This window comes from Phoxinus phoxinus, assembly GCF_949152265.1.
Source record: "Phoxinus phoxinus genome assembly, chromosome: 8".
Taxonomy (NCBI): domain Eukaryota; kingdom Metazoa; phylum Chordata; class Actinopteri; order Cypriniformes; family Leuciscidae; genus Phoxinus; species Phoxinus phoxinus.
In genome coordinates this window covers 21,346,741-21,366,096 of record NC_136883.1, presented here as the reverse complement: position 1 = coordinate 21,366,096, position 19,356 = coordinate 21,346,741, and the positions used below count along the sequence as shown (strand labels likewise).

Sequence of the window (19,356 nt, the reverse complement as noted above, 5' to 3'; positions counted from 1 at the left end):
TGTAAAAAGGGGCATATATATATATATATATATATATATTATATGTATGTATGTATATATGCTTTGCATCACTGAAATAAATGATTTTTTTTAAAGTAGGCCTATATTAAAATAGAAAACGTACTCGGTTACTAACGTAACCTCGGTTCTCTCTAGGAGAGGGAACGAGTACTGCGTCGAAAGAACGCTACGGGAAAGATATTTCTTTGTCGAGATTGAAGCCAAAAATTAATCCTTAATTTTGTAATATTGTAAAACGCTTTTCTGAAGCATACAACCTAGGCGGAGCAATACAGCTCACCCATTGGCTGCTCTGCCAGAAAAGCACAGCCTATGCGAGGCCAGGACGCTGACCAATGAGGACGCTTCGCGCCCTTCTGCGTCACCTCCCGCCCAAACAGGCGTGGCCTAGGCCTATAAATACGAGCATAGCTGTCTAACACGCCGATTTTCGTCAATGAAGCGACGCAGCGTGGACACGCACGGCATGAGACGCAGTACTCGTTCCCTCTCCTAGAGAGAACCGAGGTTACGTTAGTAACCGAGTACGTTCTCTTACGTAGAGTTCTCTCGTACTGCGTCGAAAGAACGCTACGGGAACCCTATGCAAACCGCCGTGCGTGTTCTTGGATCGACACAGACACCTAAGGGCGCGCACGCCCTGGTATACAAGCGCCTACCCCAAGAAGTATAAGGAGAGCGGCTAAAATAGCATCATCCCTTATAGTAGTGCCTCTCAAGGCATAATAGCATATATATGTAAATATAGATATATATGAGGGGTAATAGCATGCTCATGGGACACATTGTCAGTGAGTGATGCTTAAAACATTGAAGTGACCTGGGCCGCAGCGCGGGGCAGGAGCACTTATACATATTAGACATTGAAGTGACCTGGGCCGCAGCGCGGGGCAGGAGCACTTGTACATATTACCATTGAAGTGACCTGGGCCGCAGTGCGGGGCAGGAACACTTATACATAGTCTTCTAGACCGAGAGCAGTTTAGCCTGCAACGCAGGAACCTCTAGGTTATAGAACCTAATAAATGTAGACGGGGAGGCCCAGCCTGCCGCCATACAGATATCTTGTAACGAGATTCCGCTATACCAAGCCCATGAGGAGGCCATGCCTCTCGTGGAATGTGCTCTGATGCCCAAAGGGCATTCCAAGCCTCTAGATGCGTAGGCTAGCGCAATGGCGTCCACTACCCATCGAGACAGACTCTGTTTCGTTGCGGCTCGTCCCTTGGAGCGCCCGCTGAACGAAACGAAGAGCTGCTCCGTCTGTCGAAAAACAGCGGAGCGGGACACGTAAGCTCTTAATGCCCTGACCGGGCAAAGGGAGCTATTTCCGTCCTCTGAGGCCGGCAGGGCCGACAGGGAGATGACCTGAGCCCTGAACGGTGTGTTGAGGGACTTAGGCACGTACCCATGCTTCGGTTTCAACACGACTATAGAGTCGTTTGGCCCGAACTCCATACAAGAAGCTCTCACTGAGAGCGCTTGCAAGTCTCCCACACGCTTCACTGAAGCGAGAGCCAAAAGAAACACGGTCTTGAGAGACAGGTGTTTCATGTCAACTGAGTGAATAGGCTCGAAAGGGGCCCCTTTCATAGCGTTCAACACTGTAGAAAGGTCCCACACGGGGACTGAAGGAGGCCTTGGAGGGTTTAACCTCCTGGCGCCTCTCAGGAAGCGGACCACCAGGTCGTTCCTGCCTAGTGAACGGCCAAGCGTTGGATTAACGAACGCTGATATGGCAGCCACATAGACTTTGAGCGTGGATGGGGTTCTTCCCTTATCCAATAGCTCTTGCAAGAAGGAGAGAATCTCCGGTTCTCCACACTGAAGTGGTGACAGACCTTGATCTGAACACCATCCAGAGAACACCGACCATTTGGAAGCGTAGAGCCGTCTAGTAGACGGAGCCCTAGCTTGTTCGATCGTGTCTAACACTCCTCTTGGGAGGTTAGCGGGTACCCGTTTATGGCCCATACGTGTAGGGACCAAAGCTCGGGGTGAGGATGCAAAATCGAGCCCTTGGCCTGTGAGAGGAGGTCTCTCCTCACTGGTATCGGCCACGGGGCAGTACTTTTCAGTCGCATCAAAGCTGGGAACCAGGTCTGATTCGTCCAGAATGGAGCAACTAGCAGTACTGAGCATCCGCTCTCCCTGATACGCTCCAGCACTTGAGGCAGGAGTGAGACAGGAGGAAAAGCATAGAGCGGGCGGCGGGGCCAGACTCTGGCCAGCGCGTTCGTGCTCTTCGAAAAGAATTCTGGGCAATGAGCGTTTTCCTGGTTTGCAAACAGGTCTATTTCCGCTCTGCCGAACGTTTTCCACAGCAGACGCACTGTCTGAATAGGTTCCGGGATCTCACGCCACCCTGGCGGTTTATGTAGGCTACTACCGACATGTTGTCCGAGCGGACCAGGACGTGGTGTCCTTTTATCCGGGGACAGAAGCGCCTCAGCGCAAAGTCCACTGCCATCATTTCCAGGCAGTTTATGTGCGGTAGTTCGGCTCGCTCTGACCACTGGCCAAAGAGCGGACTGCCGTCGAGCAGTGCTCCCCAGCCTGAGGTGGACGCGTCCGTGGACACCACCTTCAGGCTCGAGGAAGTCCCCAGGCTTACACCTGACCGGTACCAGTCTGACGCTCTCCATGGTGTCAGGGCTGAAATGCATTCCTGAGTGACCTTGAGGCGATAGCGACCGTGTAGCCATGCTCGGCGCGGTACGCGCGCTCTCAACCAGAACTGTAGTGGGCGCATGCGCAGCAGGCCCAACTGCAGCACTGTTGAGGCTGAGGCCATGAGGCCCAGCATTTTCTGAAATCTCCTGAGTGGCACTATGTGGCCGCTGAGGAAGGATTTCGCCATTTGCAGGGTATTTCGCCTGCGCTGTGATGACAGCTGTGCTGTCATAGACAGTGAGTTCAGATCCAGTCCTAAAAAGGAGATCCTTTGACTGGGAAACAGTGAACTTTTCTCCCAATTGACCCTCAGACCTAAGCACTCGAGGTGATCGAGTATTAGTGTCTTGTGGTGAGCGAGTTCTGACGGCGATTGAGCCAGAATTAGCCAATCGTCCAAATAGTTCAGAATTCGAACGCCCCGGAGTCTCAGGGGTGCCAGCGCCGCGTCCATGCACACTGTAAATGTACGAGGTGCTAGGGATAGGCCGAATGGCAGGACTGTGTACTGATATGCCCGGCCCTCGAAGGCGAATCTCAAAAATCGCCTGTGACGTGACGCAATTTGTATGTGAAAATACGCGTCTTTCAGATCTATTGCCATAAACCAGTCTTCTCGGCGAATTTGCGCGAGGATACTTCTGGTCGTGAGCATTCTGAACTTCCGCTTTGCAAGCGTTTTGTTCAGACGCCTTAGATCTAAAATGGGTCTGAGACCCCCGTCTTTCGTCGGTACCAGGAAATATCTGCTGTACAGGCCCCCTTCGCTCTGAGCTTGAGATAAAGGCTCTATGGCCCCTTTGCTCAATAGCTTCGCTATTTCGGCTCGAAGTAGATGTGCTACTTCTGTTTTTACCGTGGTTTCGACTTTTCCCGTGAAACGGGGAGGGCGTCGATAAAACTGTAGCGAATAGCCTCTTTTTATAGTCTCTAGCACCCATTCTGAAACCCCGGGTAGTCCTTCCCATGCATCTGCACGTGTGACTAGGGGTTGAATGTAATCTGGGCTCTGGTCGCGAAATGGCGGCGACACGAGAGCAACCATGTGCTGTGACATGGACGCCGTGGCGTCTGAGGCGGGGGACATGTTTAACACAGTATGCGTCCCGCGCGCGCTCGACTCTCTGAGTTGAGAGAGAGCACGCGGGGCGAGCCCTACGGGGCTCGTTATGTTTGTGAATAAACGTGGGCGCTTGGTGGCGGGCACATTTATAACACCGGGGACACTGTGTTTGTGTACTGACTGACCGTTCGTTAGTTTCGTTTTTACAGAAACCGCGGAACGTGCAGTGTGTAGTGGTTGTGGGCACTGGACAGTGGGCACGCTCACTACACGTAAAGCACAATCGGTGTGAGCCGATTTTATGTGTGCAAACCCTGTGTTGAACGGGGCTGTGCTTGTGTGAATGAATGGGCACTGGGTGGGCATTGCAGTTACACACATTACACCATCGGCCTTGGCCGGAACACCAGAAATTAAACTCTTTTTTAGATTTATCTGGGTCGCCGTGAAAACGGCGTTTGTGTGCAGGCAAACGGGCTTTACGGCCGGTTTGTTGGCTGCTGAGTACACTGGTACAAACACGGAACTTAGGGCTGTACAAGCGGGAATCTTTGGTGGAAGTCCGGCCGCAGCGGGACCCGAACACCGTCTTTTTCCTAGCAGGGCTAGGATGGCGCCGAGGCCTCGGGCTTGATTGAGATCTTGGGCCGAGGACCACGCGGTGGCGGGCGGCGTCCGGCGGAGCGAGACCGTGGTCTCTCTCGGGCCTGTTGCTGCTGGGCCGGCGCGGCGGGCGCGGGGCGCTGCTGAGTTCGGGCAGGCGGCTGTTTAGGGCGGCCTGTTGCGGAACTGGAGCGCTTTGGCAGGAAATGTCTCATGGCCTGCGAAGTTTTCTGTACCTCGGCGAATCGGTCCGCGAAGTCCTTCACGGAGGATCCGAAGAGGCCAGCCGGTGAAATGGGGGCGTCGAGAAACGCAGAGCGCTCGGATTCCGCCATTTCAGAGAGAGTCAGCCATAAATGTCTCTCAGAAACAGTAGCTGTGGCCATAATCCTGCCGATGGCGTGTGCGGCGGACTTTGTAGCGCGAAGAGCTAGGTCTGTGGCGCTACGCAAGTCCGGAACACTGATCGCGCCCGGGCCTTCCTCGTCTAGCTTGCAGAGGAGGTTGGCCTGGTGGATTTGAAGCACCGCCATGGTGTGCAGCGCCGATGCAGCTTGTCCGGCGGCGGAATACACGCGACCGTTCAGAGCTGAAGACGTGCGGCAAGCTTTGGATGGTAGGACTCCCTTAGCCCGCCGTCCCGCAGAGGGTGGGCAAAGGTGAGTCGCTACCGCCTCCTCGACCGGAGGGAGAGCGTGGTAGCCTCTGTCTCGAGCACCGTCCACTACGGAGAATGCTGGCGAGGCAGAAGTACGTACTCTGGCTGAAAATGGCGCCTTCCATGATTTCGCTACCTCTTCGTGAAGCTCAGGAAGAAACGGTGCGTGTCTGGAGGGGGGCGCAGCGCGGTCTCCAGAGAGGAAGCGTCCATCCAGCCGGTTGAGTGCAGGTTGTTCGGGCGTCGACCAATCGAGGCCGAGGCTCGACACGGCCTGTGTGAGCAGACGCATCAGTTCCGCCTCGATGCTGATCTTCCCTCCTCTGCGCTCTCGAACAGCGGGGGAGGGGAGGTCCACAGAGCTCGCCCAACCCTCGCTCTCCGAAGCGAGAAGCGAACAGCAATCATCATCTCCCTCTGATACAGCTTGCTGGTCGTCATCCATAACGGACAAAGCGGCGTGCTGCGGCTGTTGTCCGTCGGTGAGCGACTCGAGCGAGACGTTGAGAGGAGCTAGCGGCGGCGGCGGCGAGCTCCTCGTGGAGGGAGGTTCCGGGACCCGCTGAGCACGGCGCTTTTTACGGCGCGGCGCTACAGGGGGCGGTTGAGCAGCTTCGGCGAAAGATGCAAGGCGAGTCCGCAGAGTCGCGATTGGCATCATGTCGCAGTGATGGCAGCCGCCATCACCGAGAGCGATAGCTGCATGTTCCTCGCCCAAGCAGGAAACACATAACTCGTGGTGGTCCCCGTCGATGAGCGCGGCTCGGCAGGAGCCGCAGGAAAAGCGAGACATCTTTATAAAGACGCTCGTGCTCTTTTGTGAGGAAAAAGCGTGTGACGCGGTAGGCGAACACACACACAAAACACACACAAAACTGAAAGGATATATCCACGCCGGAGAAGCGCAGCAGGGAACGGCGGCTGAAGGCGGCGAAGACCAGCGGCTTCAGGTAAGGGCTCGTCCTGCTGAGGTGCTTGTATCCAGACGGCTGTGGTGGCTCGAATCAATCCAGCGATGCGTGCAGCTTCGTTGAATTTAAGAAAATCGGCGTGTTAGACAGCTATGCTCGTATTTATAGGCCTAGGCCACGCCTGTTTGGGCGGGAGGTGACGCAGAAGGGCGCGAAGCGTCCTCATTGGTCAGCGTCCTGGCCTCGCATAGGCTGTGCTTTTCTGGCAGAGCAGCCAATGGGTGAGCTGTATTGCTCCGCCTAGGTTGTATGCTTCAGAAAAGCGTTTTACAATATTACAAAATTAAGGATTAATTTTTGGCTTCAATCTCGACAAAGAAATATCTTTCCCGTAGCGTTCTTTCGACGCAGTACGAGAGAACTCTACGTAAGAGAACCATTATTTGAAATTTTAATATTTTTTTTTCTTTTTTTATCTTTTTTTTATCAAATAGCCTAAATGCAAGCTTGAAGCGCATGAGACTTATTAAAAAAAAAAAAAGAAAAAAAAGAAAGAAAGTAATGTGTGTGCAGAAATTTAAAATTAATAGTCACCATTTTGCGTGTTGTTGTCAGCCTACACTTCACATAATAGGCCTGTAGGCCTGGGCTTCATTTTACAAACTATGATAGTTTCATAATGGTAAACGGTGTATCAATATAGACTAAATACATTACAAGTGACTTGAATACTTACCATTAATGCTACTTTTGAGCAGTGCTTTAGTCAATTATCATCCATTAGTTCAACGACGGAGATTGAGATCGCTTCAATGTAATTTCGTCTGTCCATGAAATTTTCAAACGATTTATAAATGACCGGAAAAAATTACGCTCCACTTCACATTGTACAATAAAATTGTTACTTCTTGTGCCAGATGACGATTGGTCGGTGTATTATACATGACAAACAGGCTTCAGTGAATTAAGTAATATTTTGTGGATTTTAATCGACACACATCCTTTTATTATAAAAAAAATTAACAATTGTTTGGTTTATTTTTTCCTGCCGTCGAGCCATATAGCCTAACGCTACTCACTAAAAAGAGGCTCGAGAGCATCGGTTCCCGAGCAGACTGTGGGATACGTTTACACTAGTGCATTTTCATTTTAAAACGTCTAACTTTTGCTACGGTTATGCTTGCCGTCCACACACTACTCCAGAGTTTTAGACCCTCGAAAACGGAGACCGTCAATAAAGACCGGAGCAGACACACACACAACTTGACGCAAGTGATGCAACCCATAGCAACGCGTTATAGCAACAACACCTCAGACTGACAGAAACGTAAAAATAAACGTGAATTTAGGCTACTTTAGTTTTGTACACATTGTCATGTTAATTATAAGCAAATGCATTTTGTTTTATTGACCACAATATTATCATTGATATATGTTTGAGAAGGGCACTTTTGATTAATCCCCCCCCCCCCCCCCCCCCTGCACGTGCCTGATAGGTACTCTTCAACAGTGAGTGAAAATCCAGAAAATCACATTGAATTATATTTAAGTAATTCATTTGCATTTTATTGCATTACATAAGTATTTGATACATCAGAAAAGCAGAACTTAATATTTGGTACAGAAACCTTTGTTTGCAATTACAGAGATCATACGTTTCCTGTAGTTCTTGACCAGGTTTGCACACACTGCAGCAGGGATTTTGGCCCACTCCTCCATACAGACCTTCTCCAGATCCTTCAGGTTTCGGGGCTCTCGCTGGGCAATACGGACTTTCAGCTCCCTCCAAAGATTTTCTATTGGATTCAGGTCAGGAGACTGGCTAGGCGACTCCAGGACCTTGAGATGCTTCTTACGGAGCCACTCCTTAGTTGCCCTGGCTGTGTGTTATGGGTCACGACCCATCTTCAATGCTCTTACTGAGGGAAGGAGGTTGTTGGCCAAGATCTCGCGATACATAGCCCCTTCCATCCTCCCCTCAATATGGTGCAGTCGTCCTGTCCCCTTTGCAAAAGAATGATGTTTCCACCTCCACGCTTCATGGTTGGGATGGTGTTCTTGGGGTTGTACTCGTCGTCCTTCTTCTTCCTCCAAACACGGCGAGTGGAGTTTAGACCAAAAAGCTCTATTTTTGTCTCATCAGACCAGAGGTGGACAGTAACAAAGTACATTTACTTGAGTACTGTACTTAAGTACACTTTTTGAGTATCTGTACTTAACTTGAGTATTATTTTTTCTGGAAACTTTTACTTTAACTTCACTACATTTGAAAGACAAATATCGTACTTTTTACTCCACTACATTTCTGTCGAGGTCCTTGAGTAGAAAGTAGTAACGTCAGGGATGATTTTGGTTGTAAATGAAAGTCTGGTTGACGTCAGAACTCGACTGATGTTGGTTTCTGACGTCAACCGATTTTCAACCACAACGCCTGTCCAACGTTGGAGATTAACGTCAATCTGACATTGGATTCTGACATCAACATGATTTTAATTTTCAATGATGGGTTTGGTCTTCTAAATGCGAATTTTGTCATTTGTTTTGGAGCACACAAGCTTAACAGTAAGGCTAACATATTCATACTAAAAGCCAAAAAAACTGGGAACAGCCGTATGTGTGTCCGAAACCATTGTGGACGTTATTGAGTGACTTATTCAATCCCACGACTGGAACTGTGAAATAAATGATATTTTATAAGTGATATTGATATGAGGATCGGCAGGGAGAGATTCAGAGGCATAAGGCACTGTAAATGGGCTATTACATGCAACAATAATAAAACAATGCATTGACATTTACTTTTATACTTGAGTACTTTTAAAAATTAGTACTTCTGTACTTTTACTTAAGTAAAAATCGGTCTATACAACTTTTACTTGTAACGGAGTAATATTTGACCAGTAGTATCTGTACTTTTACTCAAGTAAGGGAGTTGTGTACTTTATCCACCTCTGCATCAGACCACATGACCTTCTCCCATTCCTCCTGTGGATCATCCAGATGGTCATGGGCAAACTTCAAACTTCTGCAGGATTTTAATCCATGACGACGCAGTGTGTTACTAATGGTTTTCTTTGAGACTGTGGTCCCAGCTCTCTTCAGGTCATTGACCAGGTCCTGCCGTGTAGTTCTGGGCTGATCCCTCACCTTCCTCATGATAATTGATGCCCCACGAGGTGAGATCTTGCATGGTGCCCCAGACCAAGGGAGATTGACCGTCATCTTGAACTTCTTTTATTTTCTAATAATTGTGCCAACAGTTGTTGCCTTCTCACCAAGCTACTTGCCTATTGTCCTGTAGCCCATCCCAGCCTTGTGCAGGTCTAAAATGTTATCCCTGATGTCCTTACACAGCTCTCTGGTCTTGGCCATTGTGGCGAGGTTGGAGTCTGTTTGATTGAGTGTGTGGACAGGTGTCTTTTGTACAGGTAACAAGTTCAAACAGGTGCAGTAAATACAGGTAATGAGTGGAGAACAGGAGGGCTTCTTAAAGAAAAACTAACAGGTCTGTGAGAGTCGGAATTATTACTGGTTGGTAGGTGATCAAATACTTATGTCATGCAATAAAATGCAAATTAATTATTTAAAAATCATACAATTTGATTTTCTGGATTTTTGTTTTAGATTCCGTCTTTCACAGTTGAAGTGTACTAAAAATCTACATGCTTTGTAAGTAGGAAAATCGGCAGTGTATAAAATACTTGTTATCCCCACTGTATATACATACTGTATATATAATTTAAAAAAAATCAACTGAAAAGCTGTACTACTAGTAGAAGTGCGTCCAAACAATAGCATGCAACATCAGGTTTATAATAATAGCAAGTAAACAGAAGCTGAAGCTGTTTGGCAAAGAAAGTCTTGCTGGTTAAGCCTGGTGGGGTTGGCAGTACACCAACAACACAAATTATGATATTGCCCAGCAAAGATGTTGTCAACAGGGAGCCCTGATTAAATGCGACTGATGAAAAACCTCAGCAACACCTCACATCAACATGTTGCCTGCACAAATCACGTCAACACAAATTGCCCCCATATTTTACAAATATATCACAGAATTGTCCATTTTATTAACCACAGTGTTGTAAGGTTGCTCAAAGGAGAAGGTCAACAGTGACAAGTGAGGGTTCCCTCAACAACATAAATGGGCCTTTTAACATGCGTCTTTAGCTGCACTCCGCAAATAATGAGAGACTAATAACTCAACATCACCCACCATTGAAACATAAATTTAGCTTAAATGTGAAGTTAGTATGGCCCTGTTTGCCCCTGCAACATACTGCATACCAAAATATATTTCCCTGATTAATGCTATGCAAAAGGACAAAAGTGTGCTGATAGTGCTAAAGGCCTATAACTGACAGAGATGCTGATAGTGCTAAAGGCCTATAGTCCAAACACTGTGTAATAATAATAATAATAATAATTCATTACATATCGCTTTTCTGAGCGCTTTACATAGAAGGGGGGAATCTCCTCAACCACCACCAATGTGCAGCATCCACCTGGATGATGCGACGGCAGCCATATTGCGCCAGAACACCCACCACACACCAGCTTACTGGTGGAGAGGAGACAGTGATGAAGCCAATTAGTATATATAGGAGGATGATTAGGAGGCCATGATGGACAGAGGCCACTGGGCAAATTTGCCCAGGATGCCTGGGTTACACCCCTACTCTTTCGAAAGACATCCTGGGATTTTTAATGACCACAGAGAGTCAGGACCTCGGTTTAACGTCTCATCCGAAGGACGGCGCTCTTTGTCAGTATAGTGTCCCCGTCACTACACTGGGGCGTTAGGACCGGCACAGACCACAGGGTAAGCGCCCCCTGCTGGCCACACTAACACCTCTTCCAGCAGCAACCTGGTTTTTCTCAGGAGGTCTCCCATCCAAGTACTAACCAGGCTCAGCCCCGCTTAGCTTCAGTGGGAAACCAGTCTTGGGCTACAGGGTGATATGGCTGCTGGCTGATGGCTGTACATTAGGGGTCACTATTTGTCACACCTTAAGTACAGTGGGGGTAAGTTGTAATTATCTGATTGGTCAGTTTGAACATCTCACATTTGGGTTTCAGTCACATGGTCAAAGTATGGATAAAAGAAGATTGTAACTCTTTGATTCTCCGGCTCTCTTCTTGTTCACTGGGTCCCTTTATTGAGGCTCTCTTTCTTTGCCTCCTCTTTTTCATTGTCTCTTACTCTCTACACACTCTCTCTCTCACATCTAAAAAATCACTTTATCACACACAGTGATATATTTCCTGCAGTTGTGTACTTACAATATCCCAAAAGTTCCCAAAGATTTTTAATTTCTGAGAAATTCCTATTTAAAATAATTCGCAGTCCCCGAAAACCAGTTCACTTGTCGCCTGTCACTGACATAATATCCGCGTTATCCCTGGTTTCCGCTCAAGTACTGCCATAGTAACCATGGCAACATACGTGGACAACTGCGTATTGCGTAAAGTCTAGCTGCACGCTGTTGTTGTTTATTTCAAACATTATGGACCATGGCAAGCATACTGTTACGATCAGCCACGTTCAGGTCATTGATTTGCCCTCCACATTTCCCATAATTCACTGCCTGGACTCATCTTCACTGATTGCATTCACCTGTGTCTCGTCACCCTGTTAGTCTCTCTAGCCTATTTGTACCCTGTTCACTCATTCACTCTCCGTGAAGTTTCTTGTCTCTGAGCAGTTGTGTAACAGAAAACTTTGCCACACCGAGATCCAGCAGCCATGCCAACCATGTGTCCAGAAGTCCAAATCATGCGTCTCCGTCAGGAGAATCGGTCCATCGAAGACTACGTCGCAGATTTTATTGAACTGGCACATTTCACACTAATGAGCACCGAGTGCTTAGTGATCTTTTTCCGCAGAGGATTATTTGAACCACTCCGGTCATTGATGCCCGACAATGATCCTCACTGGACATTAGAACAATATATAGACCTGGCCCTGTTGTTGAGCGGTTCATCATTTACTGTGGGCATGGAGGAGAAGGAGCTCCGTGCACCCGCAGTACCCCCTCAGCCTGATCTTCACGTCACGCCTGCCCAGCCTGAGAATCTTCACGTCACGCCAATCATAAACCCTGCCACCAGATCGGTCTATGGGCGTCCAGGACTTATTTCCAACATGACAGATGCACTGCTGATGTCAGCACGTACTGCCAAGAGGGCTCGCCCGAACGGAGTCCCGTTCCACCGAGACCACCGTCCCAGGGTCTGGTCTTGCCGCGACCACCGTTCCAGGGCCATATCCTAAGATGGCCGCCATTCCTGAATCTCTTCACGTCATGCCGGCCAAGTCTAAGTATCTCCACGTTGGCCCTGCCGAGCCTGCGCTCCACGTCACGTCTGCCGATCCAGAGCCAGAGACTGTTCACATCATGTCTGCCGATCCAGAGCCAGAGACGGTTCACGTCACGTCTGCCGATCCAGGGCCAGAGACTGTTCACGTCACGTCTACCGATCCAAAGACTGTCCACGTCACGTCTGCCAATCCAGAGACTGTCCACATCATGCCTGAGGCCTCGGACAAGATGGCCGCCACCGAGCCAGTGTCTCCGGACAAGATGGCCACCGCCACGCTGTCTGTTCCCGAGCCGGTGTCTGTTCCCGAGCTGGTGTCTGTTCCCGAGCCGGTGTCTGTTCCCGAGCCGGTGTTTGTTCCTGAGCCGGTGCCTGCTCCAGCCTATGACCCCGTAGCTGCCCCCAAGAGTGCAGTGACCGCCCGAATGGTCTTCTCCACCGTGGCCGCCCGAAGGGTCTTCTCCACCGGGGCCGCCTGAAGGGTCTTCTCCACCGTGGCCGGCCGAAGGGTCTTCTCCACCGTGGCCACCCAAGGGGTCTCCTCCACCCTTGTCGCCTGCACTGACTGCTCCGCCCTGGTCTCCCATCTTGCCGCAGACTCCAGGTCCTCTCCCGCTTCACGGACCTGGCCCTCCATCCCGCCCCCTGGTCTGCCGCCGTCTCCTGGACTATTGGGTGTTGTCTTTGTTATTTTGTTGAGCGTCTGGAAACTGCTCTTAAAGGGGGGGGGGGGGGGGGGGGAGGCTCTGTCACGATCAGCCATGCACTACATTTCCCATAATTCACTGCCTGGACTCATCTTCACTGATTGCATTCACCTGTGTCTCGTCACCCTGTTAGTCTCTCTAGCCTATTTGTTCCCTGTTCACTCATTCACTCTCCGCAAAGTTTTGTATGTTGTTACACTGCACTCCTGAGCGTTTCTTCATGGTTTCCCCTGCCTGGTCCTCGGATTATTCTCCTGCCTCTGACCCATGCCTTGTTTCCTGGTTTGTTTGTTTGTTTGTTTGGACTGCTTACCTGTGTTTTCAACCATTGCCTGTTTCTTGGATTACGTGTCTGGATTAACCCTAATAAAGCTGCATTTGGATCTCAATGCCTTGTCTCTGAGCAGTTGCGTAACACATAATTTGGGAAAAAAGGATAACTAAAATGAGGATCAATATCAGCGTGGCGTTTTCGAGATGCTGCGAGCTCCATGTCCGGGACAAACTTGGACTTGATAGAGACGCCACTCTTGCATGTACTTTACATGACAGGTGAGCAAATGTACATAAAACTAATCAATGTTATATAGCTCAACATGATGAAATGTTAGAATATGATCTGTATGTTATTCCAATGTTGATCTAGCTTACTGCTAGTCTCATATAGCCAACAAACTAACACATAGAAATTGAATAACATTATAACTTTCAACACACTCAAATGCAGTTTAGTGTGATAGTGTAACGTTAGACCAAGTGAAACAGCGCTGTGTTACCTCAAAAGTTAAATGTGTCTAATAAACTGACCTGTAAGTATTATTCAGCACTTGCGGGTAGTTCGGTAAAATTAAATGTCCTTATTCCTTTATATCCGCGAGACTCGTGTGTGTGCGCTGATATCTGTTTCTCATTAGCAATCGCGCCCAGCTTCATACAACAGTCATGTTAAAAACATCAATGTATTCATTAATCGATAAATATTATTAGATCCATCAGCTTGACGACAAGTTCCGTAATTCCCCAGGAAATTTAACGTCATCAGCCTATGCCTTTGTTATTGTAAGAGGTTAGCGACCCCTAGCAGCGAACAAAAATGACATATTGTATCTTTAAGCTATTGTAACTGCGCTTATTTCCGTCGTTAGTAAGTAGCAGTGGGTTGTAATAGACAAGAAATGTACAGTTTTTCTACCATCTTGCTAATAACGTTTCTTTAGTCATTTGGCAGTCCTGCAGCCTGAACCACTGTAGGAAATCCACCCTTACACCACTGACTTCCATAGTATTGTTTTTTTCCCCTATATGGAAGTCAATGGCTAATCAATTGTCTGGTTACCAGCATTCTTCAAAATATATTCTTTTGTGATCAACTTGAGGGTTAATAAATAATAACAAAATGTAATTTTTTGGGTTAACTATCCCTTTAAGCACTTTGCATGCAAAGATAGCTGGCAGCCCAATATTGTTGTTACATTCACTACACACCATTACTATGACATTCTTATTAAATTTTGACAAACTATGTATTATCAGAACGATTTAGGACTCTAGTTACAATATTTGACCACTATTTGTAATTAAAAAACACTGACAGTCATTTCTTAATTTCCGTCTGGAGTGCAAAATCAACATGCACAATCAATTGGTTGCACTTTGCTAATGTTAATGAAATTACTATTGTTCATTGTTGTTGTTTTTTCATGTTAGATACAGTTTTTGATTTTAAACTGCTTTACGGTTCTGCGTCACTAAAAGATAAATTTGCATTATGCCCGCCCATACATTATACATCGTCAGCCCACGAACAACTTGACCAGCCCAACAAATTAAAAATAATTTTACTGACGACTGCTTCTCAAATCTCTGATTTCAACGTGGGATTTGCAAAACGCTCGCTCTGGAAAGATGGGTCAGTACCCAGTTTATTTGGACCAGCTTGCTCCTCAGAATCACAACCTGTAAGTATGAATAATTATATGTTTTCTAACGGGTGTTCAAAATACTTCGTTTTGTGTTTAATATTGTGCAAGTTTCCAGCTAACCGGCTTACTCACGTAATTACTGTCGGGTCGGGTCGGGTCGGGTATCCATCCTCTAATGTGCACAGAAATATACATATCAGTTTTTCTGATGGACATTGCCTACACTTTGTTAATGTTGATGGTGATGAATTACAGTTGAAACATCTCATAATGTACCTCAAACTGAGTAGCATATCACTGAGAAACGTCCTGCTGAAGTCGTCCTTGCGATGGAGGTTCGGGTTGAATAACTAGTTCTTCCAGTGTTTTATCATCGGACTCGCGCTCAGATTGATATGGTAAAATCGACATCATCGTTACTGTCTCTACACTTCAATCGCTGAGTTGTAGGAAGCCTCCGGACAGAGCTGACGTTCAGTTATGGTAATGGGCGTTTTTGTGTCCGACAGGCGCTGTATGCGGTAGACCAATCACAAGGCTCTCGGAAAGGAGGGATTTAGGCGTTTGAGAATCATTGAACAATGTGGTGATGTGCACTGTATATTATTTGAAAATGAAAGTGTTTTTTGACTTTTGATGCATGTAAACCTGTTGTGGGAGACCTCCAAAACAGAATTATGAGCCTTTAAAAGAGCATAATAGGGGCACTTTAACAAAGAAGATTAACAAAGATCAATGTAAGTTCATGTTAAATAAAAATGAAATAAAATAAAAGCAGCAGGACATTTCAACAGAAGTCTCCATTTTCTCTCCAGAAATAACAACTAAGACATTTAAGAGGTATAATTTGTGATTTTTCTATTTCTTAAAGGTTAAGACTGTTTTAAATCCTGATGTGTCATGTTGTGCTGTGCTGTTTTTTGGATGTCCTCTCCAGCAGTATGATGTACGCTTACACTGTCCCTTACAGCATGGTGCTATTGCACATTCACCCCCTCCACTGACTGAAAGACAGGGCAATTACCTCACTGGGTGAGTCAGCGAGCTCTAGTGGCCAGAAGGGCAGCTGGGTGGCGGTCCGGCCCAATCCCTTGAGCCATGAGAGGGGGATTTGTCTGCCATCTCTGGACTTGTTGATAAAACTGACCCTGCGGTACCACAGCGAAGCCTGAACCTCACTAATCGCTTTAGGGCTGCCTCGAGGCCATGAGAAAAACACAAACAAACATACATACATTACACATGCATCTACAGTTCATAGCTCAGACAGATGGATCAATGCATTCACGTAATCTATATGAGGAAATGACTTTTACATACTCTGAAAACTGCATGCAAGGACAAACATATGCATATATGTGCGTGAGAGTGTGTGTGTGTTTGCGTGCGTGTCTGTGTGTGAGTATATCTTCATTTGTCGATTTTTATTATATATAAATCACATTACAGTAATGACAGATTTGTGTAAAATGTGCTTAATTCATATGAAAATTACTTGATCTTAATCATACAAAAGGCAGGCATCAATGTACTTATAAAAATTTAATTTTTTTTCTTTGATTTTGGGGTGAATTATGACCCCCTTTTTATATTCAACTTTATGATGTTTTACGAGACCGCATGTAGCATTCATGTATGTAACACACGTACAGTATAAAGCAATTACCACATGACGGCTGTAATTTCCTCTTTCCTTTCCACAATCCCACTGTGCCGCTCACTTCTGTGAAAAAGAGCATCTTGAGTAGATGAAGCAGGATTTTTAAATGGGCTACACTGCAATAAAGACTGAACAGTGTGTGTGACTGAGGTGAGTACTTACAGTATGGCAAGGTTAAATCCCCCATATATATTCATTTCCATTTAGTTTTTCCTCTCAGGCCAAGGTTAAAGCTATTTTCAAAAAAAAAACAAAAAAAAAACAGTATATATATATATATATATATATATATATATATAGCTTGTGGCCTTTGAAATTTGAGATATATTAGTTTTATATTTATTTATTTTTTTCCCCACTGCTGCTCACATTTGTCATCACTTTCAAAACATTGAGTTTGACTTTCTTGACCATTGCTTAACCTTTATGGCCAAACTCCTGAAATATGTTGCTCATGAAAACATCCTTGGTTTAGATATTCTCTAGTGTATTGCACTCAAAATACTCCTTTAATTGCATGTAAGAAACATAAAACATTGTGGTAAAGGGAAGTCAGCTATTGATAACCGATGCTTCCAATGTTTTCTTGTCCATTCACAAGACATTCAGAACCTTGGACAGCTCTGTTGTAAACACAAACATTTTTAAAGAATGTTCAATATAGTCCATTGACTGTAAACACTATTCTGTAACGGCGATGCTAAAATAAAAAGTCAGAATAGAAACTCTCGATTGAAAAGAAATACTCGATAGAAAAGAAACTCAATATGTTGATTTGTAAAGCATTAAAGCAGTTCAAAACATTTGAATGTAAGAACAAAACATTGTTGAGAAGCAAGTGAGGTTGTCTTCAGCTATTGGCCACATTATAAAGGTCCCACATCAGTTAAATGGTGTGAAACTGAGCACAGAAATGTAGCTCTCTCTCGATCATTTTTTGAGATTGTTTTGTTTTTTTTACTTTGAGTTTAAAATTAGCAAGTGAAGTTGCAAGCTGATGGACTGGCAGATCTTCAGAACCATCCATTAGTAAATTAGTCCTATTAAACGGCCTAAATGTAAATGAATGTAAGAGGGACATCTGAATTATCAAGTGTCACAAAGCATTTATGGCACTATTTAAAGATAATTCCTTTTTAATATAGAAAAATTATGAAGTTAATGACGAAAGAAAAGATCATACATATCTTGATTATTCACCCCTAAACACTCCAACTGAGTAAACCAACTGATTTACTATAAAATCGATTAAAAGATGCAGACCTTACAGAAAACATTTAAACATGTTTTCAGTTTCTGAATTAACGTATGTTTTGAGGTTTCCATTTTTTATCATCTCAGGCCTCCTTATATGCCATTGACTCAGACTACTACATCATGCGCCTGTGTCTGATGGGTATTATTGCAAAACATGCAATTCCATTTAATGTCCACTGATGTGCCCACGCATATTCAGCTGAAATAAAGATCAGAACAGAGTTTGAACTTGGAAAGGGAAACACAAAAATACATTTTATAGACAAGCATTATAGACAAGCATCAATTTAATTCAGGTATTCAAGCCTTCACATTAGGGCCCACACAACATTAGAGTGGTGCCTTATTTTGAGCTTGATATTCAATCGGCCAATTCTTCTGAGGATGAGAAGCTAATGGTACCATATTTCACTTCCTCCGAATCGTCAGAAGCATATGGCTCTAAGATAATGAGCAGAACTGTTTCTAATTAGCATGATGCTAAGCCTTATGATTGGTTCTCATCACGAGATTGTGTGGAAGATTGAGTTCGGAACAGAAAGTAATGGGGATACAGTAGCTCCCTCTTCAAGTCAGTTCTCGAGCAATCATAGCCTAAATTTACTTTGATGGAGTTTAGACTGTAATTAAATCGCTAATCATAATTGTTTTCTGGTTCTCCTGCCCTGTTTCGGGGATCTTGGGATATTTATGGGATCGTTGTAATTGCTAAACACATGCTGCCACTCGAGGAACTGAAAATTAGCCAATTTCGAGGAGCCGGGGTTATTTTTTTTCCCCCTTGTTTGCCTCTGATTAGCTGCCGGCTCAAACTGCCCCACAGATTCATGGGAACGGATGACAAATAGATGAAGGCGTTTTTTTCACGAAGGTAAGCCAGGTATCTGCTTCCTTCATTCTGTCTCACCCAGCAGCTCATTTGCATCTTAATTTGGAATTATACTATGCACAAAATGGAAAATACTGATGCTGCACATGATATTTTGCATGCACCCACAATGCACCTGGAGCTGTTTTATTTGAAGGATAGTTAGAGGCACTATCTGGGGATAAATACTGTACATAAATTAATAATAATAAAAAAAATAAACGTTTCATGAGCAGAAACAAAAAGCATTCATCAACCATGCACTCACACTAAAGGTCACAGCCACTGTCATTCAGATGCAGTGAGACTTCCATTAACACACTGACCAGCAAGTCCGGACAAATGCACCATGGGAAATAAGAATTAAGCTCCTTAACAACCTTGCTGCTTTGAGAAACACGTGTAATCATGTAGGCAATTCAGGCTCGCAAACAAGTGAATTAATGTAGACTTGCAAATAAGTTTGGAGCTAAATGAATAGGTTTGTGTTATCTGTCAGGTGTGCGCTTGGGTGTCTTTGCGAGAGAGAGAGCGCAGGTTTCGACCTGTTTTAATTTCATTTTAAGCAGATTACGGCCTGTTTACATGCCGAGGGGTGTTCATTAACAAAGGTTGGTTTAGCGCTTGTAACTGAGCCGTTGTCGGTATCAAACTATATGTAAAATAACTAAGCAGAGCAGTTCAACTTATCA

At 45.6% G+C, this 19,356-nt stretch overlaps 1 protein-coding gene across 1 annotated transcript; it reads right to left on the bottom strand.

The window, feature by feature from the left end:
- Positions 1-440: 440 nt before the first annotated feature.
- Positions 441-2,336, bottom strand: LOC307003309 (uncharacterized protein). Its single transcript, XM_079621579.1, has 2 exons — positions 895-2,336; positions 441-841 (listed from the first exon to the last, which is right to left on the bottom strand). Exon 1 carries the CDS (start codon positions 2,161-2,163, stop codon positions 988-990), a length of 1,176 nt encoding a protein of 391 aa, XP_079477705.1. The 5' UTR covers positions 2,164-2,336; the 3' UTR covers positions 441-841; positions 895-987.
- Positions 2,337-19,356: the final 17,020 nt, after the last annotated feature.

Coding starts and splice junctions, on each gene's coding strand:
- LOC307003309 (XM_079621579.1), bottom strand. CDS start 2,163: ATGCTCAGTACTGCTAGTTGCTCCATTCTGGACGAATCAGACCTGGTT.